The 26,787-nt window shown below is 43.6% G+C and overlaps 1 protein-coding gene and 1 long non-coding RNA gene across 5 annotated transcripts in view; one reads left to right on the top strand and one right to left on the bottom strand.

Annotated features, from left to right (window-relative positions):
• The window catches only part of ARAP3 (ArfGAP with RhoGAP domain, ankyrin repeat and PH domain 3), a 131,495-nt gene that overhangs the window by 81,401 nt on the left and 23,307 nt on the right, over nt 1-26,787 (bottom strand). For 3 of the 4 annotated variants that reach the window (XR_012801847.1, XM_075602014.1, XM_075602012.1), the window contains exon 2: nt 12,011-13,108. Coding sequence is in view for 3 of the 4 variants with exons in the window: in XM_075602014.1 (XP_075458129.1) it covers nt 12,011-13,044 (1,034 nt within the window). In the remaining variant the exon portion in view is untranslated. Of the gene's footprint in view, nt 1-12,010; nt 13,109-24,650; nt 24,808-26,787 lie in introns of those variants that run through there. The other variant, XM_075602013.1, reaches the window with a different exon arrangement.
• On the top strand, nt 289-13,690 carry LOC142495907 (uncharacterized). The gene is made up of 3 exons (XR_012801848.1): nt 289-470; nt 12,222-12,532; nt 12,764-13,690. It is a non-coding gene; the product is annotated as an uncharacterized LOC142495907 (long non-coding RNA).

Here is a 26,787-nt window from a genome sequence, read left to right on the forward strand (position 1 = left end):
AAGGCTTCTTGTCTTTTTTTTAATACAGTAAACTGCTATCACTTTCTTATTTCCACCTTCATCACATAGTAATAGTAATTTATTTATTTATAAAATGCTTTACCAGGAAGTAATACATTGAGAGTTACCTCTCGTTTTCAAGTACAGTATGTCCTGGGCACAGCCTTGTGATGAAAATACATGGTTACAAATACATGGTTACATTAAGTCAACAGGGTTATTTATACATTATGTATAAAGACATTGCATGAACAGTTTAACATATTTTATCTTTTAGGCATATGAAACACTTACAGACAAGATTACAATGTGAGACAGCTTTTGTTTTGAAAGAGCTTAGTGGTGGCGGCTGTGAGAGTCTCAGGTAGATTGTTCCAGGTGTGAGGTGCTCGGTAAGAGAAGGAAGTGTGGCCGGATACTTTGTTGAACCTTGGGACCGTGAACAATCATTTGGAGTCAGATCTCAGATGGTAAGTGCTGCATGTGGTAGGGGTGAGGAGCTTGTTCAGATAGGCGGGTAGCTTGCCCAGAAAGTATTTTAAGGCAAGACAGGAAAGATAAACTTTGTGCCTAGACTCAAGTGATGACCAATCTAGTTCTTTGAGCATTTTGCAGTGATGTTTGTTGTTGTTACATTGGAGGACAAAGCGGCATATTGAATTATGGAGGGTGTCTAGTTTGCTAAGGTGAGTTTGGGGTCCTGTACCATATACTATGTCCCCATAGTCGATAATTGGCATTAAAATCTGCAGTGTGATGAGCTTTTTGACCAGCAGACTTAGGGAGGATTTGTTCCTATAAAGTACACCTAGTTTGGAAAAGGTTTTGGATGTCAGGGTATCAATGTGCAACCCAAATGTTAAATGGAAGTCAAACCATATGCCCAGATATTTAAAACTAATCACAGGAGCTAGGATGGTATTAGAGCTGGTTCTGATCTGAAGTTCCGTCATTGGTAGCTTTAGAAATTTAGCCTTGGTCCCAAATACCATTGTTACAGTCTTGTCAGTGTTTAAAAAACTATTGGTTTTGGGAAATCCAATTTTCACGTCTCAAAAAATCAGATTGAAATATGTGTTCAAGGTCAGAGAGGCTAGGGCTGTGTGCATATAGGATTGTGTTATCCGCATACATGTGTATGGAAGCTCCCTTGCAAGCTGTAGGAAGATCATTGATGAAGACTGAGAAGACTAAGGACCCAGAACAGAGTCTTGCGGGACACTGCAGGTTATATCCATGGGGTTGGAGTTAGTGCCTGAGATAGTCACATGTTGCGATCTACTTGATAGGTAGGAATGAAACTAATTTAAAGAATGTTTCCCTATTCCAGAGCACTTAAGTTTATTTAGCAAGCTAGCATGATCAATAGTATCAAAAACCTCTGCAAAATCTAGGAATATTGCACCACTATGTTGTCCCAGTTCCATTCCACACTAGATCTCATTGCAAACTTTTAGTAGGATAGTTATTGTGGAGTGTTTTGGGCAAAAGCCAGATTGGCGTTGGCTAAGGAAAATTGTCTTGGTATAGTAATCACTTAATGGGAAGTGGACACATTTTTCCATGACTTTGGGAGTATTGGGAGTAGAGAGGTTGGCCTGTAGTTTGAGACAATTTTTTGTTCCCACTTTTGAAGTTTTCCAGGTCTCAGGCCGAGTTTATAGTATATGCTATGACGACTGCGACGTTGCGCAGCGCCGTAGCAAGTACATGTTGTTCGTCACGGGTGGCCATATTGGGCGCGACCGCGACGGCATGACATCAGCCATCGCAATCGCTGTAAGCCAGAAGATTTTGATATTTACAGCGATCGTGGGGTGACGTCACGATCAGTTCAGCCAATGAGGGCAAACTGCTCATGGCCATGCCCCCCGGTCGCGATCTCTGGTCTACTGCACCAGAGTGCAGGAATCGCTGTAGGACGGCGACGGTTGACGTCACGCGGTCGCGTCGCCGTCGACCCCACTATGTACTCGGCCTTAGGGATATGGCCTGCAGACAGAATAGAGTTGATTAGGGAGGCAAGCGGTTTGGCAATGCCTGGGGCACCAAGTCATAGGAACTTAGATTGAAGTAGGTCAGGTTCACATTGGCTGCTTAGTTTTAATTTGAGGAGCGCTTGTGTAATCTCCTCTTCAGATACTGGGACAATTGAAAACTGTGAGCAGTGTTGAAAGAGGGTGGGGCCCCCAGATTGAGCTTTATGTTTGTAGATTGGGTTGCGTTTTCCTAATAAGTTAGTAGCACACCCCACAAAGTATTCATTGAATGCATTTGCAATGTTAGTGGGATTTGTCAGAGTAATATCACGATAAACTATAATATATGATGTAAATTGACACCCTTATAAGAGTAAAGGTATGCATTTATACCAAATAACACAACATACAGAAAAAGTATTACCTCTATTGCGACATCAAATGATGCCACGGGGTCATGTGATGTCACGTGATCCACCGCGTAATTTGATGACGTTTTTCCATGGCAACGGGCGTCAAATGATGCCGCGGGTCATATGACACTGCGTTGCCAATGAGACACGTGGACTGAAGCTAGGTAAGTGAATTACAGAGGCCTCGCGCTCTCAGCGTGGGTCCTCTGTAAACACTGCATACCCCCAAAAAAGTATTGCAACCTCCCTGGGGGGCACGGCCCCCAGTTTGCGCACCCCTGTGCTAGACAGTAGGCAGTGAATACCCACTGTGAATATAAGATGTGAATTGTACAGTCATATGCTGAAGTACAGATATTTACTGTGTCTTATTGCTGTATGTACACTTTTTCTGTATGTTGTGTTATTTGATAGACAAAAATACCTTAAAGGGTGTATATTAGAATTAGATTTCTTTTTGTCCCATGTTTCTATATGTCGCGTGTGCAGTATGGTATTTCGTATCTATACAATTTTTCAATGTTTTTATATATATATATATATATATATATATATATATATATATATATATATATATACAATGTTCGACAAACCTATACATTTGCTAGCCCCGGGCGATTGGATTTAACCCCCGGGCGAGTAAATATTGGCACAAGCAGCACACGTTTGGTACTAGGTGGCGAGTAGATTTTTTTGTGTGGCGAGTAGATTTTTTGGTGATTTGTCAACCACTATATATATATATATATAGACGTAAACTTATATATGTCTGAGATAAATTTATGTGAGTGGCGTGTTTTAAATATAACCCATGAACGTCATGAAACATATTTGTTATTTTATACAACAGCTACTATTTACTACTGTATATTAACATAAAAAGGATTAACGTTCTCAAAAACTCTCCTAAGTATCTTTATACCAGTAAAACATTAACTTATTAAATTAACTACACCCGGAGTCACCAACTCGAGTCCTCAAGGGCCACCAACAGGTCAGGTTTTCAGGATATCCCTGCTTCCGCAGGTGATTGAGTCACCTGTGCTGAAGCAGGGATATCTTGAAAACCTGACCTGTTGGTGGAATTTGAGAACTGGAGTTACCCACCCCTGGACTATTCTTAGTGGGCTCGATGTATCAAATGACAAATGCCGGCACAAAGTCGTTATTTAGTCAGAACCCGCGCTAAAATATACCCGTGTCAGACAGAATCTATGTATTAATCTTGCTTGCGCCATTTGCAGCGACATCTGCGTCGACATGAGGGATTGATGGAGCACGTGGGAGGCGTTAGGGCGGGGTTACATTTACATATTGCTCGCTGGTCTATGTATTAAGGAATGTGCGTCTTGAGTAAATTTTCTTGATGGTTTCCTGCGTTGGTTTTCTCTGTCACCTTAAAGGTGGCGCAAGTCTTTTTTTAGCGCAGAATACCAGCCTAGCATGCGACACATTCTGGAACTGTAGAAATACACCTTCGGAATCTGTTACGTTTCAGACATTTCTTGATACATAGAGCCCGCTGTATTTTACTTATTTTCAAGGCATCAGTCACCAATATGTAACTCCTGTCTCACATCCCTGACTCCCTTTGATCTTTTCGGGACCAGAATGTCTGAGACAACAGAATGCTAATGCTGTGATCGTGTGTCCCTGACCTGCCCCCCGATGCCAGGAACCGAGGAGGAAGTCCTTCTAGAGCTTGACACTAGCAAGAAAAATGTTATAATGTTTAGGAAATGTCATAAGAGCTATCAGAGTGTGGCCTATAGCAGGGGTGTGAGCTTCCTGACACTACAGAAAGTATTTCATTTGTATTAGTTATTTTAGGTGGGTTTATTGATGTGTTTACATGTATGTATGTGTGAGTGTGCGTGTGTGTATATATGTGTGTGTGTGTGTGTGTGTGTGTGTGTGTGTGTGTGTGTGTGTGTGTGTGTGTGTGTGTGTGTGTGTGTGTGTGTGTGTGTGTGTGTGTGTGTGTGTGTGTGTGTGTGTGTATGTTTAAATGTGTGAAGTTTGCATGTATGAATACAGTAGATCTACGTGTGTCGACACCTGCCTATGGATACATGCATGTGTGCAGGTATATGTATGTACATCTATACACATGTATGTGTATGTGCATATATATATATATATATATATTCTGTCTGGCTATATAAAAATTCTGTCTGGCTCCTAAGTATTTTATATTTTGTCCACCCATGTGTATGTGTGTGTGTGTGTGTATATACAGTATATATATATATATATATATATATATATATATATATATGTATATATATATATATTGTATATACACACACACACACACATACACATGGGTGGACAAAATATAAAATACTTAGGAGCCAGACAGAATTTTTAGGAGTCAGCGTTTTGTTAGGCGCGCGCGGGGAGGGGTTAGTGTGTATCTGTGACACACAAACACACACTCTCGCCAAGACACACAGTCTCACACAGACACTCACATTCACATGGAGACACACACACACACACACACACACACACTCACACACACACACACACACACACTCTCACAGACTCTCACACAGACACACACACACACACACACACAGATACACTCTCACACATACTCTTTCTCTCTCACACACAGACACACTCACACACAGTTCGCTGAAATAATGACTCTCACGTCCTTTTCCTCTATAGTAATTGACATTATAGTGCCATCTATCCTGTTTTCTGCCTTTTGATTCTTGTGACCTAAGTGTATTACTTTGCATTTTTTGCCAATAAATTTTATTTTTCACACTCTTGACCATTCCTCTAATCCAGGGGTGCTCAACTCCAGTCCTCAAGCCAACCCAACAGGCCAGGTTTTGAGCCACCTGTGCTAGTGCTGGGATATTTTGAAAACCTAACCTGTTGGGGAAACCTGAGGGCTGGAGTTGAGCACCCCTGCTCTAATCTACCTAAATCAATTTCTTTACCCCCTCCCCCCTGAAGCGTCAATCCTTGTGTTATCTGCAATAAGGCCCATTTCTCTCCCATACCCCTCGTCCCCAAACCATTTGCTGTGTTACTAATAAAGATATTAAAGAGCACCGGCCCCAGTACAGATCCCTGAGGTACTCCACTGGCTACCTTCCCCTCCTCCTGAATATACTCCCTTTAACATAACTCTCTGTCACCTATCCTTCAAACAATGTCTTATCCATTCCACCACCTTAGAGTCCAATCCTAAGCATTGCAACTTGCTTACATAGTTACATAGTAGATGAGGTTGAAAAAAACGTACGTCCATCAAGTTCAACCTATGCTAAATTTAGACAACAGATACTTTATTCTATATCTATACTTACTTATTGATCCAGAGGAAGGCAAACAAAAAACCCCATTAAGGGGAAAAATGATTTCCTTCCTGACTCCAAGAATTGGCAATCGGATTAATCCCTGGATCAACATCCTTCCCATGTATACTTATTTGGTATATCCCTGTATACCTTTCCCATCTAAAAAGATGTCCAACCTTTTTTTGAACAAATCTATTGTATCTGCCATCACAGTCTCCATGGGTAATGAATTCCACATTTTAACTGACCTTACTGTAAAGAACCCTTTCCTTTGTTGCTGGTGAAATCTCCTTTCCTCCAACCTAAAAGGGATGGCCCGAGTCCTTTGACTTATCAGTCTTCTATGTGGGACAGTGTCAAACACCTTACTAAAATCTAGGTAAGCTACATCTACTGCTCCACCCTGATCTAGTACCTTAGTCACCCAGTCAAAAAAAAAATCAATAAGATTTGTTTGATATGATCTCGTCTGAGTAAACCCAATATGCCTGAGATCTTGTAGGTTGTTTTGACTTAAGATAGTGAACAACTCTATATGTCAGCAATGTTTCCATTAACTTCCCCACTAGTGACGTTAGGCTCACTGCCCTGTAGTTGCCTGCCTCTTCCGTACTTCATAATAGCCATTTTTTCCTTTTTCACAGAAAATAAGGGACTTTACAATGTTTATTCCCTTTCATTGTAAAGGTTATACCAGTGACTTTAAACCTTTGTTTTTTGGTTAAGGAACCCTATAATTATATTGTGAAATGCTGTGGAACCACAATCTCTCTAATAGCGCTTCTGAGATCAAATGCATTGTAAGGAACCCCCAACCCTCTCTAATAGCGCGTCTGAGATCAGATGCATTGTAAGGAACCCCCAACTCTCTCTAATAGTGCATCTGAGATCAGATGCATTGTAAGGAACCCCAACCCTCTCTAAAAGCGCGTCTGAGATCAGATGCATTGTAAGAAACCCCAAACCTCTCTAATAGCGTGTCTCAGATCAGATACATTGTAAGGAACCCCAAACCTCTCTAATAAGCGCTACTGAGATCAGATAATTGTAAGGAACCCCAACCCTCCCTAAAAGTGCGTCTGAGATCAGATGCATTGTAAGAAACCCCAAACCTCTCTAATAGTGCGTCTGAGATCAAATGCATTGTAAGGAACCCCAACCCTCTCTAATAGCGCATTGTAAATTCTTCTGTATTTGGTACAGTTTTCAAATGACCTCAAATTGCACGGAACCTTTTTTGCGATGCCTGCGGAACCCAAAGGCTCCTAGGAACTCCTGTTGAAAAACACTGGGTTATACCACCGGTGCGCAAACTCCCCGCGCCTGCGCCCCCCCCATACCTGCTCTGCTCCTCTGTCGCGCCCCCCCCCCCTTCATCTAATCTTGCGTCAAATGATGCTCCGGGGTCATGTGACGTCACGTCGCGTGAAACGCGGCATCATTTGACTTTGCGTCTCCATGGCAACGGGCGTCATTTGGTGCCGCGTTGTCACAGAAACGCGTGACTGGAGCCAGGTAAGTAACTTTACAGAGGCCTCGCTCTCTCAGCGCGGGACCTCTGTAAACGCCGCGACCTGCCAGAAAAGTCTCGCGCCCCCCAGTTTGCACCCCACTGGGTTATACAATCATTTAGAAAATAAACTACATATGATTTTCATGAAATCCCTCCCGTATTGTGCAATTTCTAGTTAATGCATTTTTTAACAGCAAAGTTAAATAGAAAACATTAGAACTGTTACTGTTATTTTGAAGACCTATTTTTTTATTAGGTATCTTAAGCCCACCAACCATTTTTAATGATACCAAACGCGTCAAACTGTTTGTAAGAACCAAAGACAACAACTTTCCATAACCTTTATTGTAGAGTTTAGATTTGTTCATATCCAGTTGTGTCCTATGGCATACAGATGAAATGCAAAAACAATCATAACAGTTATGTTTTAAGTTACAGATATAAAAATGTAGCTTCAGTGTAAGATGTGGGTACATGAGGTATTCAAAGATGAAGTGTACAAAGCTTTTGAAACCTCACAGGTCTCTTCACTCTCTTGAAGGAGAGATCAATGAGGTTTCTATATCACTGCATACTACAATTTCATCTTTAAAGAACTGGTAGGTTGGTCCTGTACGAGTGTCACAAACTGCACCTAATCAATGCTGTTCATGTAACAGTACAACTACTAGAACTCTGAACCACAGGTGTGAAAATTTAATTTAGTGGTAATCTTGAGCAGATGATTTCCAAAAAGCCTGGTTTTATACTATAGATCAGAGGTGGCCAACTCCAGTCCTCAAGGGCCAGCAACAGGTCAGGGTTTCAGGATGTCCCTGTTTCAGCACAGGTGGCTCAATCAGTGACTCAGTCGTTGACAGAGCCACAGATTGAGCCACCTGCGCTGAAGCAGGGACATCCTTAAAACCTGACCTGTGGGTGGCGCTTGAGGACTGGATCTGGCCACCCTTGCTGTAGATCATATCTTTCAGCCGAATTAGGGCTTGACTTCATTAACCTTTTTGTGATCTTCCTTACCAAAGTGTTTATATGCAATAAAAACTTCAGCAAAAAACTCTTGAGCTCAAGCATCATAATTCCAAAGTATTAGGGGCTGTTCTGTATTTTCAACTCAGCTGCCTTAAGGAAATAGACTTCTGCAATTACTGTCTCACTATTCCATATATTACATCATTATATATTTATTTTTATACTTTAAAAAAAAAATTATATATAGGCGAGTGCAGAAATATAGAACAAATTCAACGTATAGTGATTTATCTCTTGAACATGCTATAGGCATATGCTTTGAAAAAATATTAGCATTGGAAATGAGTAAGTTATATTTCTACCAGTTTTGGTCTCAGTGTACAATAGGTTGCTAAAACCATATGAGAAATATTGGTTATAGCTTCAGTGTAGAAGATGTAGCAATCAATGCTTACATCTGTGAAGGAGTGATTCTTGTAAAGAACTATTTAAATTCGATTAGCAGTATTTCGTCTTATGATGTGTTATCCGTGGACACTGATTATACATAGTCCCTAATATCCTGAACGCTTGATTTCAAAGTGCATTCCTACCAAACCTTTGTTCAACATTGGTGATCAATAACGGCGTTGCTTCAATTATTTCAGCACAAGCCTTACAAGTACACAATGCTCACTGTATATTCGTCTAAATTCAGATGTACTGAGCCTAGTGAGTCATCCATAAAATGTAGTTTAAAGAAAGGAACATACATCCACTTTGTGTAAGAAACACATGGTATGGAGATTAATTCTGCATAGGTCGTGATAAATTAGCATCCTCCATCTGTGCAACATGGTCTGAATACGCATTTTTCATCTGTGGACAGCAGACTAAATAATCATTCTCTCCTGCTCGAGAATATAAATTCTTCATCAGTGCTGTCTTTGGTGAAGATTTTCTTGGCATCAATGATAGTCTTGGTAAAATATGATTGGCCACTGTTCTCTGCGTTACTGTGGCAAGATTTCCCATTGGTTTTGTACTGTTTAATGAAGCCTTCCCTGTTAGTTTAAGTGTGTTTGGGGCAACGTTACCCACTGGCATTGGCCTTGCTGAAGTAGCATTATATACTTGTTTTGGTCTTGTTGGGAAGCTATCCATGTCTTTTACTCTTGCTGCAGCAACAGTCTTTATTGGTTTTGGTAATGGTGAAGCAATATTGCCCATTGGCCTTGTTGCATTAGAATTCCCAATTGGTCTAGGTAAAGACTGTGGATTTGGTGTAGGTGAAACAACATACCGATATTTTGACAATTCAGTAGCATTTCCCATTTGTTTTGGTCTCTGTAAAATCATACTTCCTGTACATTTTTGCATTGATGAAGCCATTTTTTCCACTGGTTTTTGCTTTAGTAAGGGAATATATCTTCCTAATTTTGACCTTTCTGAAGAACAGTGTTCTACTTCTCTTGGCCGGGGTGATGTGATACTTCTTGTGTCTTTGTCTTTCAGTTTTTGTGTGGCAGCATTTCCTATACATTTTGTGCTTGGCACTTTTCCAGTTGATTTTACTTTTGACACAGCAGCAGTTTCAGGAGATGCATGATGAGATAGACCAAGTCTCCCTAAATCCAATTCCGATGCAAGGGAATTCTTGACCAATGCTATTCTTGATGGTGGAGTTGTTGGTGCAGATTTCCCCATGAAGGACTTTCTAAGAGTTGATGACGGTGAGATTCCAATTGTAGTAGGTCTCTGTGAAACACAATTCTCAGGTGTCCCTGCACTCAGTGAAAATTCTTGTTCTGTTACATCTAGCCTAGGGATAAAAAATGTTCTCGAAGGCACTGAATGTGGTGAAGAAGCATTTCTTAGCAAACTAGGCCTTTGTGAAGCTGTATTCCTCACCAGCGTTGATCTTTGCTGATAATTATTACCACCCATTTGTGTAGTTGGTGAACCAACATTCCCAACAGGAGTTGGTCTGTGTGAAATTTCATTTATCAGCAGTACCGATGGTCTTGTTGAATTGCTTTTATTTTCCCCTGCTGATCCTAAATATGTATTTTTGATGATTGGTGTTTGTCTTAGCAGTGACACATTTCCCATCAGTTCTTGCCTTGATATTGAATAGTTCTTCTTTACTAGTTTACTTGATGGGACGTTAGTTGAGGGTGTTACAGATGGATCATCACTCTTTGTGTTATCTGCTACATGTAAAGGAGAATTCCTCAAACGTGGTAATCTTGGAGAAGCAGCATGTCCTATTGGTGGAGGTCGTGGGAAAGGAGTGTGTGCCTTGCGCGGTAGCCTTGGTGAACCAGAATCCCCTACTGGAGCTGGCCTCAGGGAAGCAGCAGTGTATGTTATAGGTGTAATATTCACTGTGGGTGACGCAGTGTTCCTCCTTTGGTTTGGTGTTGGTTGAGCATTATCGCCTACTGTCACTGGTCTCATTGAGGCAGTACTCCTCACCCGTGATGCTCTTGGTGAAGCAGAATTTCCTATCGGTGCAGGCCTTGGTGAAACGCCATCTCTTATCCACCCTGGTGTTGGTGAAGATGTATTCCTCATTTGGGCTGGTTTTAGAGATGCAGAATTCCTCATCTGCGGTGATCTAAACGAAGCAGCCACTAATCAGCTATAATTGCTAGTCATGGTGAAGCAATACTACTACATCCACACTGCCCTTGATGCAGCAGTGTCTATTATCCATGCAAGTAATGGCGAGGCAGATGGAAATAAGAAACTTCTTTTTAATTCTGTTTGGCCAACAAATCCTTTTTTTTTTTTACTTCAATATGAAAATATATTTGAATCATAGCTTGGGTGTAGCTTTTGCCTTTAACAAGTTAAGCAATGCCATTAAAATTATTTCAGCAACGTCAAGACTTCCTACCATTGTCTAAATGCAGCTGTAAAATGACCTCCACCCTTTCCTCTATCCCTGGCTCCAGGAAACTAAGACTTACATCCTTGGCTCCCTCAACATACTTATCTGTAGAAACCCCTTGTTCCCAGGTTTAGAAGCTGTAACGGCCTTATTACATTAACCTCCTCCTATCTGTTGCTAAAAAGTCTTAATACTTTACACAAAATGGGATAATAGAGGTGGAAATAAGACGATCAGACATGCGAAAGTCCCTATCAAATTATTCAACTCCTGTCTGTTTTGCTGCTATAAAAAACGCATCAACAGCTAAATATTATCCTTACTAAAAATAACGATACCCCTAATTTATTTTGTGGCATACGTTCACTTAGATTGTAAGCTCCTCACAACAGGGGCCCCCTTCTCCTAAATGTAACTTTGATGTTTTCTCCCAGTTTTGCATTTAATTTCTTTGTATTGCATCTCATTTATTAGCTACTGAATGTAAAGCACTGCATACACGGTTGGCTCTCGATAAATATACATGCATATACTTTAGGTTTCTATAGTGCATCCTGAAACACAATATTCTAACAAAAACATCCAACAAGGAATTCGCTTCAAAAAGCTTGGAACAAGCCTTCAAAATGAATTATTCTAAAGAGACAATTAACGTAATTTTGGTAGGGGGTCAATATTCGTGTTTGCAGGATTACACTTTACAGCACAATGGTGATTTCTGATTTGTGCCTACAGTATATATGTATATTAACTTTAGAGGTAAGAGCTGTGTCTCAAATGTAGGGATAATACTCACTTGCTGCATTACACTACATCCTTTGCCAAAAATCGTAGTACATATGGCATTTTGTTACATGACACACTAAATATTATAAATATTATTAAAAAAAAATATATTGACTTTCACGTATAACATATACTGTAGTTTTAAATAGACTTACTTTAATCTTTCTGGCGATGAGGTTGATTCCTGCTTTATCATGTCTGGAAGTTTCAGATTTTGTTTGGTTCGCAGCATTTCAGTGCCTGCAGTATAGCTGACAGATGCAGTCCTAGGACCAAGCCCAGAGTAGATTTCATTGGATATCATTGTAAGCGTTTCCTGTGGAGCAGTATTGATTGATGCGTTGGTTATTTCCTCCCCATTTCCAGCAAAGGAAGGCGAAGGTGATAATGGAGCACCGTGCGTGGTATCGGCTTCCATCTGCATTGAGTTTTTCTGGTTTGATGAACCAGCCAGAGAAGTCCATTTATTGTGACGCACGGGGAGGCATGGAATGGGATGAAAAGGTTTCCCAGCCCCAGCGGATGCTTGCTTAGAAAGCCCAACCTCCAACTCCACCCCAACTGGCTGATGGTCTGCACATGAGCTACAATCCTCTGAATCTAAGCTGCTTCCTCTTACAACAAAACCTTCCTGTAGCAAAAAGTTACCACCAGCATTTGCATGGTTTTCTAAACAAGTGGGTAATGTAGCTGTTGGCACCGTGGATGGTGTTACAAGATGCTCTTTATTCACTGCTGTAGTAATCTTATTAAATACTGTTCTGGGCTTTGGCACTGGCCGGATATTAGGGTCAGATTGGTTCTTCTTTTCATTCAAATTTTCTAAACTGATCCTGTTCCCAATTCCTTCCGTAGTCACTTGTAAAATATTTTTATTAACAATACCATTATCTTTATCATCTCTACAGAGAAACTCCTGAGATTCCGCCCTCTCCATACTATCTGAACCAAAGGGTGGCCATGCTTCTCCAGAAACGTGACGCATGCGACTTAGGATTCTTTTCCTGTGTCCGGTGGCACTGACACCAATTTGCTGAAGCACCTCATTGTCCAGTGAGAGAATATCTCTAACTATCTGGTAGCCTTGCTGCTTGAAGTTGTCTTGGTATCTCTCCAGATGGATAGCAGAGAGCCAATCAGCAATGTCCAACTCTTCATTGTCAATAGAAGACATGGCCATGAAGGCCATAAAGCAAGCTGCTTACAAAACAAAGTGCCAATGGATCATTTTCTCAGCGTGGGCCAGAACCAACCTGCAAAACAGTAGCAGGAGAAATTAAGAATTGAATAGGTTTTTTTTCCCCACAGCACCATGAAAAAATATCGTAACTATTATATTAGCAGAAATCCTTTAATGATTGTGATATACACATCATCATACATATGTGTGTGACATTGATTCCCCAGATAACACAACATATCCTAATAGGACTCGAAATATTAGTTTCCATATGATTCAACGGTAGTGTTGGCACAGTATATAATAAAATATGCACTTAATTGTACTACCGGAAGATGTAATGTCATCAACTTAGTGACAATAACAGGCCAAGCCTAAGCTTATTCCTTTGTATTTGAATAAGGGTGGATTCTGAACCACCCCTGAAAATCAATTTGATGTATTGTATAATGGTATAGAGTATTTTTATTCATTTACAACCTGCCTGTCCGAGGGAAAAAAAATCTAAAATGGCTGGAAATATCACCGTTCTATATTTTGTTTGTTGATAGCCATCGCTGACCTATAACCCACTGTAATAAGGAGATGCTATGTTTAAATATTCATCTATGTAACAATTGTAGTCCTCTCTTTACCATGTTTCAAAATAAAAACTATTTGATACATTTAATAGCGTTTTATTTTTAAAGGAGCACTCCTAGCCAACCTTGGGGCTGCCAGAGCTTAACTGCGTTCATTTCAGCGCAGGGGAACCCCTGCTTCAAGAGATACTTACCTCGAGAGGGGGTGCTGGTATCTCACTGCTGTTTAAATGTCCAGCGTCACGTGGGCCAATAGGAAGCAGCAAGGGATGATGTCACAGCTTCCTATTGGTCCACTGGATGAAGGCAAGTAAAGCCGCCATTTTGATAGCCCCAAATAGCCCTGTCTGAGCTGCCACCGACACCCCCTTCCGAGGTAAGTATCTTGGGAAGCTTCAAACCTATTAATATATTTGTTTGTTTTTTTTGTTTTTTGTTTTTAAATGTCGCCTCTCTAACCCAGAAATCCAAACAGGACATTAATATTTGCCATGCAGTGTACAATTTACATTAACTACGGATCACACTCAATAAAGAAAACATTACAGCAATTATAACGTTTCTGGGATCACTGCTGAGCAATCAATTAAAATGATGGCTATTTGCTGAGCATCCAGAATCTTTTTGAATGCATTCAATTTCTCCATAACAACAAAAAACAATCATTATATAGTACAACAATATTACAACAACAACAAAAACGGTAATAGAATAAATAAAACGTAAACCCAATTTGCAACACGAAAACGTTTTTGGAACCTAATAGTTAGAGCCACACATGCCGTTTATCTTTGAAATCCTAAGTGTAGTAAAGATAAGCAAATGTCTCCTAATTCTCTAAACAAATATAACATTAAAAGGTTCCATCAGTTCAGACTCATTAGGAACAGTTCATAGATGCTGACAACGGGGGAGGAAAAGAAAGCAGTATGTCTTGTGTCTGGCTCTGCAAGAGCATGAGAGAGGTCAAGATCCCGCAGAAAAAGACCCTAGAGTCAAAATAGTTGAAACAATAAATCTGCCTCTTTCAGGCACTTCTATCTGTTATCTGGCAGTTCTTCTGCTCCCTCATCTCATTCAGCTTATAGCAAAAATTAAATACCACTTATGAACACAGTTACATGTTTCAGACACATCTGCAACGCTGCTTTTACCCATTATCTCTTAGCATACAGTTCTTCAACTGCAGCCAGGGATTCTGGGAAATGACATGCAAATGAGCACGGTGTCACTTTTTGCTCCTTGTCTATTTTAACATGGATCCCTATAAGCTTATGCTTGCCGTATTAGGCTACGGCCATAGTCTTTACTGTTGCACACGCGCCTGGTGACCTGGTGGCGCGTGCATAGATAAAAGCCGCGATCTGTAGTGGAACGATGGGATGCGCGGTGAAGGGGGGGAGGAGGACATGATGGGAGCGGCCATGACAGGGCTGACCGCCGACCACGTGATCGCGTTGCAGCAAGGAAAGACAAAATTCTTGTCTTCCCTGCCAGCGGACGCGTCATTGCGCTTTGCGCGCCCACACACCCAGCCACTGGTGCCTGCCCCCTGTGGTGTGAATAGGTGAAAAAAGGCAGTGCACTGCCTGTAATATAGTGAAAAAAGTGATCTGCGCTCATAAAATTGTGATTAAGTGCTTATAAAAAATATATGCTAGGGCAAATAAGAACCCTTAAAGAGTGATATATATTATGACCTGGTTTAGGAGGAGGTAGATGCTGCTGTGATCATGGAATGGCTCAGCATGCCAAAACTAGTACAGAAACAAAAAGAAAAACAGCGCAAAAAAACCTCATGTAATGAATGGAGGAGGCTAATGGTAGCAAAAACAACCTTTTAATGAATAAAAGGATCAAACATCACCCCTGGGTCATCCAGAAAACGCACACCTACGCGTTTCGGGCCGTGCGCCCTTTATCAAGGTGTAATCTTTGTACTGTTCATTGTGCTGGTTAGCACTAGGTACTAGTCCCTTGCCCTATTAGGGTATGTTATTATTGCTCACCATCATTTTGGAGTGTTCCTTACGGAAGAATTATTACAATATTATTGGGACTCTTATGCTTTGATGCACCGGTTACCCACCCACTGTGGTGTGAGGCTGGTTATACTGACTTTGCAATGCGAAGCATGAATACTGTAGAAACAAAAACAGGAAGGCCAGCGCAACATACATGATGACACAACATATAGTACAGGCATACCCCGTATTAACGTACACAATGGGACCGGAGCATGTATGTAAAGCGAAAATGTACTTAAAGTGAAGCACTACCTTTTCCCCACTTATCGATGCATGTACTGTACTGCAATCGTTATATACGTGCAGAACTGATGTAAATAAGACATGTGTAACAGGCTCTATAGTCTCCCCGCTTGCGCACAGCTTCGGTACAGGTAGGGAGCCAGTATTGCTGTTCAGGACGTGCTGACAGGCGCATACGTGAGCTGCCGTTTGCCTATTGAGCGATATGTACTTACTCGCGAGTGTACTTAAAGTGAGTGTCCTTAAAGCGGGGTATGCCTGTACATGAATACTGTAGCTTTCAACCACACATTATATAAGTTATGGTGGGTAAAAAAGTGACAAAACCCCTCCACCGTACAATAAATAAAAATGAAATAAAACAAAAATTAAAAACAGTATGGAAGAAGTTGGCAATATTAAAAACGTAGTCCCACTGTTTTGGAGGTAAAACTAGGTGATTGAAGTAATTTAAAGGTGCAGTTTCCCCTACTCAATGTTTTTTTTGTCTCCCTTACATGGATGGGAACCAGGTCTCTGGAGATAAAACACGGTACATTCAGCTCTGGTTCCCAAGAAGGTAGCACTGTATATTTAGTGTAGTCTTATGTCTGTTGGCAGACTATTTCACGAATTCACCACCTTATTTGTGACAAGTACTTCTGCTCATTTTCCTTTAACCTGCCACCATCCAACATCAGATCATGACCTCCTGCTCCAGGACTTCTCTGTTTCTGATGTACTTTACTGAAACCCTTTATGTATTGCAAAGTTTCAACCTTACCCTCCTCCCCCAAACCCACCTCCACCTGTATAAGGTGTTGTAGCAGGGCCACCCCTAACTACTATTCCGTCCAATGGGCTGGACTTAAACCCTGGTACTATCAGGTTGCCAGTAGTTGGTATGGGGTTTTCCCCCTCACCTTTGATACTGCACTTGAGTGACAGCAGAGGGTGGGACATCCTGTTGTAGCTGGGACAGCGAGGTGCCCGACTCCTGGCTGTACTTAAGAGCAGGGCCGCCCTAAAGTTAGTGGATGTTCTTTCCCATCTGAGGAAGGCAGGTCACACAACTGGGAACCTGAGATTGGGGCCTTCCCATGTGCTCTTCCCTCCGGGGGAGTGTGTGTACCATACCTCCACCTCTGCTATGGAGGTACGGAAGAGCTAGGACGGCTGCGGGTGCCCTTGGAGTGTAGTGTAAATACTGACAGACTGTATCCGGCAGAAGACTGCTGTGTAACTGTTACTGCAGAGCGTAGTTATAAACCCGTTCCTGTTTGCAATATACCTCCTGCCTGGTGCGTGACCTTACTGGGGGGAGAGGTAATAAGTTCTACCGTGGGAGATCACCTTCAGTTCCAGTACGGCAGATGGAGGCGCTGCACTGCTAAGAAGATATGTGGGGTATGAACCCTAGAAGAAACTTCCTCAGACTTAAATTACCATCCAATAGGAAGCAGCAACCAATGATTTTCTTGAGACCCGAAAGTTTGGGCAGCCATTTTGTTTTTACCAGTAACTTCACTAGTAAGCATCTCGTGAATTGGGGGGTCCCTCGGAACTCAACCGCATTGTTTTCAGCTGCGGCAACCCCTCCTGCTCCTGAGATATTACTGGTGAAGTTACTGGTTTTAAATTATGTCGGGAACTGGGGTCCCCAGAGCTGAAAATAGTGCAGTTCAACTCTGAGGGTCGCCTCTGATGGTTTGCATGTGGTACGTTTAAAAAAAAAAAAGAAAGAGAGGTGTAAAGTAGAAACCAGCAGTCCGGATTCCTGCTTTAACAGCTAAATAGAATACCTGTGGGGACCTGCATATACATGGGTATTCTGTTTTTGCTGTCATTTGTAACTCATCATAAACTAAGGCCGCGCTTATAGTCCTCGCTGTGGCGATGGGACGGCATGACGTCATCTGTCGCCGTTGTAGACGCGATTTTTGCTTATAGTGTTAGAGAAGGGAGACGGCGACTGGGGGGCGTGTCGGGGGCGTGACCGTGAGCGGTTCGCCCTCATTGGCTGAACCAAACACGTGGCTGCTGACGTCACGTTGCAGTCGCTGAAAAAAATTTTCATTGACTTCCAGCAATCACAACCAAGCCGTCGCTCTGTTGCGTCGCTCCTACTATAGGTGCATGCGACGGATTCTGTACACTTGTTTTGATGCTGTGTTGCCGGGACTATAAGTGCGGCCTAACTGTATATGATGGATCAACACATTACTCAAATTATTTCATCTTGATCCTACACCTTTAAACGTTACAGAGCCCTTATGACAAGCCTGGTACGGCATAGGCCCAGGCACGTTCCTCGTAATAAGCACGTGTTCCAGAGGGTGATCAATTCTCCTCCACTTCCGTTTACAGCATCCCCCCCGGGGTCAGTCGTATCATGCGATTGCTCCTGGAGCGCTCTGATGATCTCGAAGTCCCGGACCCCCAACACTCTAAAGCAGGGGTCCCAAACTCAGGCCTCAAGGGCCACAAGCAGGCCAGCTTTTAGGGATATCCCTGCTTCAGCACCTGTGCCGAAGCAGGGATATCTATAAAAGCTGGTCTGTTTGTGGCCTTTGAGGACTGAGTTTGAGACTCCTGCTCTAAAGGTTAAGTGAGCCTTTTCCTTTTGAAATGAATGCAAATTAGCACATAGTAAGAGACAGCACAGATGACTTAGATTGTAAGCTCTTCGGGGCAGGGACTCCTTTTCCTATTGTTTATGTCTGAACCACTTATTTCCATTGTGTTATAATATTATGTCACATGTATTATAAAGCGCTCTGTACCTGGATGGTGCTATACAAATAAAGATATACATACATACATGTACGTTAAGGAAGGAATTATTTGAAGGTGTGTATGCATGTATGTATATCTTTATCTATATAGCGCTTCCCAGCAGTAATACACGTGACATAATACTATAACACATAATGGGAATAAGCGCTTCAGGCATAATAGTAACAATAGGAAAGGGGGTCCCTGCCCTGAAGAGCTTACAATCTAAGTGGTAAGTAGGGATAACTTACAGAGACAGTAGGAGAGTGTTATGGTAAGTGTGTCTGCAAGGAGTCAGTGCACCTGAGATGCATAGTATCAGCCAGCAGAGCTACCTATAGAGCTACCTATATGCTTAGCTAAAGAGGTGTGTTTTTAGATAGGGGGAGAGAGGGTTCCAGTGGGATATTAAGGGGAAGGAAATTCCAGAGGTGTGGGGCAATCAACGAGAAAGGTACCGTTACAAAAATTGAATTTGGCCTGACCAGGAGTGATTTCAAACATTATTACGCTCCAGTGCACTTTAATGGTGAGCTTGACAGATGTGATTGTGTGTACATGTAATGATCAAAGTCAGTGCACAGTTCAGCTAATGAAAGAACACAGACGGATCATACAGTGTGTGTGGGTGGGAGTGATACTTTGACATTTAAATTCTGAACTCACATTTCTCTGTTCCTAAAACAATGTCTATTGTAATGTCCCTGAGTACACATTCTATGTTACTTAGAGATAGCTATAAAGAGTGTATTATTATTTTTATTATTGAAGCGTTTTATCTTCACGCTGAATGGCTTCACAGGGTATTGAAGAGCAGACTTTTCTCAAAAGATTCAGCACTCACAAAAATACTTTATAATACCAACGCAAACAGTGTTATATTACAATAATGCCTGTGATGCTACCTGGGACAAGCTATGCAACAACATATACAGGCAATTGTTTGCTGAATGATGCTCACAAGCACATGTACGCTCAAAAATTCTTTTAGAAATACATTTTAACACTTGTACAGAGTATTGACTGAAATGTCCATATTAGCTGAATCCATACATCTGGATATTTTGGACCTAGTGGGTCCACTTAACCACCACAGAGATTGGTCACTTAGTATGTATCCCGTCCATGAATAAATGCATAACAAGCACTGGTTAAAGGTGAATAATAAATAGGGTGACCAGGTGTCCCGTTTTAGCCTGGACAGTCCCGTTTTTTTAATGGCTGTCCCGGTTTTTTAATGGCTATCCCAGCTGCCCCGCATTTTTTTAAATGTCCCGTTTTTTTGTGGCTGTTCCGGATTTGGCCATCAGAGCAGGGGGGCAGCACAGAGCACAGAATGCAGGCAGAGAGAGAGCAGGAGGAGAGTGGAGGCCGGTCTGACAGCAGAGGGTGGGGGCGGGGTTAGTGTCAGCGGAGCCTGAGCAGTGAGAGCCAGAAGTGAGGTGCCTGCTGCCAGTCAAGGTGGCTTCCCCCTCCTCCATGCTCCACAGTGACAGATAGGACAGAGAGAGAGAGAGAGAGTGGCTCTGTGTGTGTCACTGCCTCTGTGTGTGTGTGTGTGTGTGTGTGTGTGTGTGTGTGTGTGTGTCACTGGCACTGTGTGTGTGTGTCACTGGCTCTGTTTGTGTGTGTGTGTGTGTGTGTGTGTGTGTGTGTCACTGGCTCTGTGTATGGGGGTGTGGGTCAGTGGCTCTGTGTGTGGGTGTGTGGGTCAGTGGCCCCGTGTGTGTGGGTCAGTGGCTCAGTGTGTGTGGGTCAGTGGCTCTGTGTGTGGGTCAGTAGCTCTGTGTGTGTGGGTCAGTGGCTCTGTGTGTGTGGGTCAGTGGCTCTGTGTGTGTGGGTGTGTGGGTCAGTGGCTCTGTGTGTGTGGGTCAGTGACTCTGTGTGTGTGGGTCAGTGACTCTGTGTGTGTGGGTCAGTGACTCTGTGTGTGTGGGTCAGTAGCTTTGTGTGTGTGGGTCAGTGGCTCTGTGTGTGTGGGTCAGTGGCTCTGTGTGTGTGGGTCAGTGGCTCTGTGTGTGGGTGTGTGGGTCAGTGGCTCCTTGTGTGTGGGTGTGTGGGTCAGTGGCTCTGTGTGTGTGGGTATTATGGGTCAGTAGCTCTGTGTGTGTGGGTCAGTGGCTCCGTGTGTGGGTGTGTGGGTTAGTGGCTCCGTGTGTGTGGGTCAGTGGCTCTGTGTGTGGGTGTGTGGGTTAGTGGCTCCGTGTGTGTGGGTCAGTGGCTCTGTGTGTGGGTGTGTGGGTCAGTGACTGTGTGGAGATAACATTTTTTTAGATCTATTTATTATATATTTATCTTGCCTTTGGCTGTATCCTCCCCTCCAAATTCCGATAACATGGCCGCGCGACGTCACATAATGCCCATTGCCATAACAACGAGCCGCTCCGTGATGTCACGCAGCATCAAGTTGACATGACAATGGGACGCATTATGGCGCCGAGGCATCACGTGATGCCACATTGTCATGGCAACATGTCACCGCCTGACATGTCAGTGTCTCGTTGTCATGGCAACGGGGTGCGTCATGTGATGTAATTTGTTTTATAAATAATTTTTTAATGTGTCCCGGTTTTTCATTTTGAAAATCTGGTCTCCCTAATAATAAAGGGCGATTGCCCCTTACCTGCCAGTGTTGATAAGAGACAGCTTAGCAATCACTCCAGGGTGTGTAGTCCTTGCAGCAGCAGCAGCAGCAGCAGCAGCAGCAGCAGCAGCAGCAGCAGCAGCAGCAGCAGCAGCAGCAGCAGAGGAAAAGGTCATAGAAAGAAGCACAGCCAGAATCAGGAAGCAACTACTCCAGGGCAACTCCAAGTAGTATAAAAAACTATTTAATGCACAAAAAGCTCAAAAACAACAGTGTAGGAACGCACCAACGCGTTTCATCCAAGAAGGACTTTATGGATGAAACGCGTTGGTGCGTTACTACACTGTTGTTTTTTACCTTTTTATGCATTAGTTTTTTTATACTACTTGGAGTTGCCCTGGAGTATTTGCTTCCTGACTTTGGCTGTGCTTCTTTCTAATACCTTTTCCTCAACATATACAGTATAGAGACTCTATATATGCAGAGAATCAAAACTGAGTCCCAAATACGGAACACTCTAAAAATACCACATTTATTAGTAGAAAAAGATTTTTAAAAATTTACCGTACACCACCATAAAAACATAATAATGTACATTGCCACCAACGTGCAGTGAAGTTGTAAATCACTTTACACTGTATAAGAAACGCAATGTACACATAAATATTTTGACTATATGAGGATATATACTGTTCCTGATTATTCGTAATGGGTAACACGGGTACCATATACATGGAGGTGTAAGCCGCCCAGGACCGACTCGGACAATCGTGGGGCCCGGTGCAAACTGTGAAAGTGGGGTCTCTTACGCTTCCCGAGCCCCCACCATTGGGACGGTTGCGACGGCAGCAATGGAGGGAACCCATTCAGGGTGTCCTGACACTGAAGTTGGGCTCCATCAGAAGTCAGGCCTGGCTTCAGTGATCGCCACCTGGGTGAGCTGCCGCGGTCACCACCGCTCCGCAGGTGGGGTCCAGGGAAGAGTGAGGGGCCTTTGCAAGCATGGGGCACGGTGCATCCGGCTGCCACTGAAGTTCATGGGAACTGCAGAACTGATCTGAGAGGACATTGCATGTCGATGGCTGTGTTCATTATTATGTTTTTGCGATCGTGTACGGTGAATTGTTTTCAATCTTTTTTCTACTAATACATGTGATATTCTTAGAGTACTCCGTATTTGGGACTCTGTTCTGATTCTCATCTTTAGAGGGTCTCTATATGTGTTATATTGAAGATCTCCACTTCTGAAACCTAATAATAATATTATTGTTGTAGAGCAGGTTGGGTGCAAACTTTTTTCCCTGCGCCCCCCTGCCGGCGGTCCCATCACCTCCGCACCCCCACCTAACCCCCGCTCCTGGCGTCGGCTCTGACGGCATGACGCCGCGTTGCCATGGCGACGCATGTGAGAAGCCGCCGGAGCCTAGGTAAGTTAGGTTTACAGAGGCCCTGCAGCTCCCCCGGCATTTAATTTAAGTGCCTTCGGGAAGCGCGCTGGGCCTCTGTAAACCCCGCGCCCCCCGCACTCAGTCTCGGGCCACCCCTGGGGGTCGTGCCCCCCAGTTTGCGCACCGCTGTTGTAGAGCAACAATTCCCCGCTATTTTTTGTTGTTGTTGTTTTTACCTTAGATGTGGGTGGTCCCGCAGGGCTTAAGCTTGATGCTCCCAGCTCTAGGGACCCTCTGGTTCCTGGTAAATATATAATTAAATGTTTCAGTAGTTTCTGTCAAAAAACTAAAAAATGTCTGCCGGAGGCCATATTGTTTTTCTGGCAAAGTATTCCTTCCCAGAGAATTCAGGTCTACCAGAAAGCAGTAGTCCCTGGAGCAACGCGGCTGAGCTCTGCGGGACATCCCTGGAGCCAGTAAGGGGTGTTTAACACCCCCTAAGAGAAAACTGAGCAGCACCGACTGCTGCTTTAATGTATGCAGCAACAAACTAATAATCAGCTCTTAACAAAACTTCCATACAAAATCAGAGCCCCAGTCCAACCTAACAATATATATTGGATTGAAAACACTAGTGCATGTAACACATTCCATAACACTTTTTATGTATTTTTCCTAGCACAAGGTATATTTAATTTCATTTCAAATGTTATGTCCAAAACCATAACTCCAAAAAAAATGTGTACATTTCCACAGACTATATAATGTACATATACCTCAATTAGAATGCAGCAGTGATTCCAAGACTGCAGTGATCAGGGCTAAGACATTCCTTCAGGGAAAAAAATGTCAATGCCGGCCCTATTTTGGCAATCCAGCGAAAAATGTATATGCCTTCCATATGTCAGTATAGAATGAATGCCGTTCCTACAAAATGTTGTAAGCGCGGCTGTGGTTTTAACCCTGTGAGGGCTGGGTTGTCTGTGGTATATTGCGCTGTCTGGTTTACAACTGCAGTAATCACATTCCTGAATCCCACCCACCCGGGTGTGTCCAGGGGGGCGAGAAATCTTCTTGATCTCTTCCAGTCGTGGAGGTGGCTCTGAGAGCCCCTCCTGCAGCCAATTGTAGACATGAGCCAGGGGGTTACCAGCCCTTGCGATGTTCACTCAGCATGTTCACTCAGCGTGACATAGGCATTGGTAATGGTTAAAGTACAGAGAATGGAAAATCTGTCAAACAGTTATGTCATGCATGACCCAACCCCCGATGTCTTCATTACCCTCTCACCCCCGTTTTTCTTTATCTGTACTCCATTATTTATTTGAATAATGAATAATTATTTTAATAAAAATGAATAAAATACAAGTTTAAACACAATTTTTTTTTTTACAAAGAATGATTTGGCAACAGGTATGAGAGCATCATTTACTGTACTACAGGTTGCAGGGGTGCTGTTCCAGTTTTTGGAAGAGGGAAAGTGAGGAGGGCTTCATATAGAGAATGTGTGCGTGTGCGTGCGTGCGTTCGTGTGGTCTACTTTAATTAGTCTTTCTGTAGTCTTATTATTATGATCATAAAGGAAATGTCATGATAAAGGCAGCTATTTGTATGAAAATACAGCAATATTCCTCCAAAACACAAATCTGTGTAGGATCTTCTAATGAAATACATCCTCTACAGAGGGAAAAGTGAAGGGCACACACTACTGTATATCCATTTTGACAGGCTCTCAGCGCATCGTTGTGAAATAGGTAGAGGAGAATCTTGCAAGATGATTTTAATTCGTTGTGAATTATTATCATCCTTTATTTGTACAGCGCCAACATATTCCGAAGTGCGGTACAGTGAGGGGTGCAGAGTGACATAAACTGAATGACATACAAGTAAGGACAGCCAAGGGCAAGCAGATACAGAAGGTAATGAGAGCCCGGCTCCGGTGAGCTTGCACTCTAGACAATCACATCTAGGGAAGGCTACCTGTCTCTGCCCCTCCCTAAATAGAACCCCTGCCCTCATTGATTACAATCTAAATTACCTGAACGACTGGTCTAACGATGGCTAGACGCACTCTTCACATGCATCAGCGTCTGTCTCAAGCGCATCCGTCTTATTACTGAGAACTACAGCCAGAGGCCCGTGAACGTTTGGCCGCCGTGAGTTGAGATGTGGGCGTCATCCCTGCCCCGGTCATCTTCTCTCTTTACACTAGGCACTGGGTCTCTCGTACAGGAGGAAAAGGAAAGGGAAGTGACGGAAGCTCTGAAGTCAACTGTAGCCACTAGCCATTACTGCCGATGTTATCAGCAAACACAACCAGGGCTCATCTCCCTCCCCCCTGTACACAGTCTTTTCTCATGAAACGTTTCTCATGAAAATCCTGTGCCACCTCCATCTGCTTAGAGCTTTCCAATTATATATACTGAAGCTGCAGTACCTTCTAGAACCAAAGTCATTTAATAGTGACATTTTTAATTGCTTAACTATATATGTGACTGGCACCCTTTTTAAAAAAATATTTTTTTTTAACCAAAAGTCAAAATCTGTTTTTTTTTTCAATATTTTTTTTTTTTTGTACAAATATTTTATTGAGTAGGCAGGAAGATAAACAATATAACATAACATTAATTCTCCTTCTCTTACCGTGCACCACAAAACTGAAACAACCTACCAGAGACTCTCACAGCACCCACAAATTTAAGCTCTTTCAAATCTAAAGCTGTCTCACATTTTAATCTGGTCTGTAACTGTTACATACGCCTACAATATATATTATCTTTAACTGTGCATGCAATGTCTTGTATATAATGTATACCCTGCTCATTTATATAACTGTATTTGTAACCATGTATTATTTGTTTTAACTCAATGCCCAGGACCAGGACCGCCAACAGTGGGGGACAAAGGGCACGGACGTCCCGGGCCCCGTGAGTGAGGGGGGCCCGGCTGCCGGGCCCCTGCACGGCCCTGGTCGTTATATTGAAAAAAAAATGGCGGCGATTGCGCATGCGCAGAGCCGAAGTCCCGCATGGTGTCCTGTCTGCTGCCTGTGGGCCCTGCCTGCGGGCCTGGCCCACTCCGCTACCCCCCCCCCTGCTAGCCTCGCGCCCCCAGAGCTTCCCGCGTGACAACCCAGCAGCAGCAGCCGTGGAGGATGCTGCAGCCGCCCGGCATCTCGTGCCCCCCCCCCCAGCTGCTCACCTCCCGTGAGCTCCCCGAGCCCACCTCCCGTGCACTCCCCGAGCTCACCTCCCGTGCGCCCACCTCCTGCGCCCTCCCCCACCCGTGTCCACCTCTCACCCCGGCAGCTGCCAAGGGGACATCGGGGGCAGGGGGGGAAGCGGCAAGGAAGCAGCACCCACCCAGTCAGGGTAAGTCATCCACTCAACTGTCACTCACCACCCAGTCACTGTCACCCACCACCCAGTCACTGTCACCGTCACCCACCACCCAGTCACTGTCACCCAGTTACTGTCACCCACCACCCAGTCACTGTCACTGTCACCCATCACCCACTGTCACCCATCCACCCAGTCACTGTCAAGTCACTGTCACTGTCACCCATCACCCAGTCACTGTCACTCACCCCCATCACTGTCACCCACCCCCCTGTCACTGTCACCCACCGTCACTGTCACCCACCATCACTGTCACCCACCACCCTGTCACCCACCACCCAGTCACTGTCACCCACCACCCAGTCACTGTCACCCACCACCCAGTCACTGTCACCCACCAACCAGTCACTGTCACCCACCAACCAGTCACTGTCACCCACCAACCAGTCACTGTCACCCACCACCAAGTCACTGTCACCCACCACCCAGTCACTGTCACCCACCACCCAGTCACTGTCTCACCCAGTCACTAACCCACCCACTCACTCTCCCACCACGCACGCACTCTCCAACCCACGCACGCACTCTCCCACCTAAGCACGCACTCTCCCACCCAGTCACTCGCCCAGTCACTCAGTCACCCACCCAGTCACTCAGTCACCCACCCAGTCACTCGCTCTCTCACCCACCCAGTCACTCACTCTCTCACCCACCCAGTCACTCTCTCACCCACCCAGTCACCCAGTCACTCACTCTCTCATCCACCCAGTCACTCACTCTCTCACCCACCCAGTCACTCACTCTAACACCCACCCAGTCACCCACTCTCTCACCCAC

Source organism: Ascaphus truei, chromosome 5 (genome assembly GCF_040206685.1).
Source record: "Ascaphus truei isolate aAscTru1 chromosome 5, aAscTru1.hap1, whole genome shotgun sequence".
Classification (NCBI taxonomy): domain Eukaryota; kingdom Metazoa; phylum Chordata; class Amphibia; order Anura; family Ascaphidae; genus Ascaphus; species Ascaphus truei.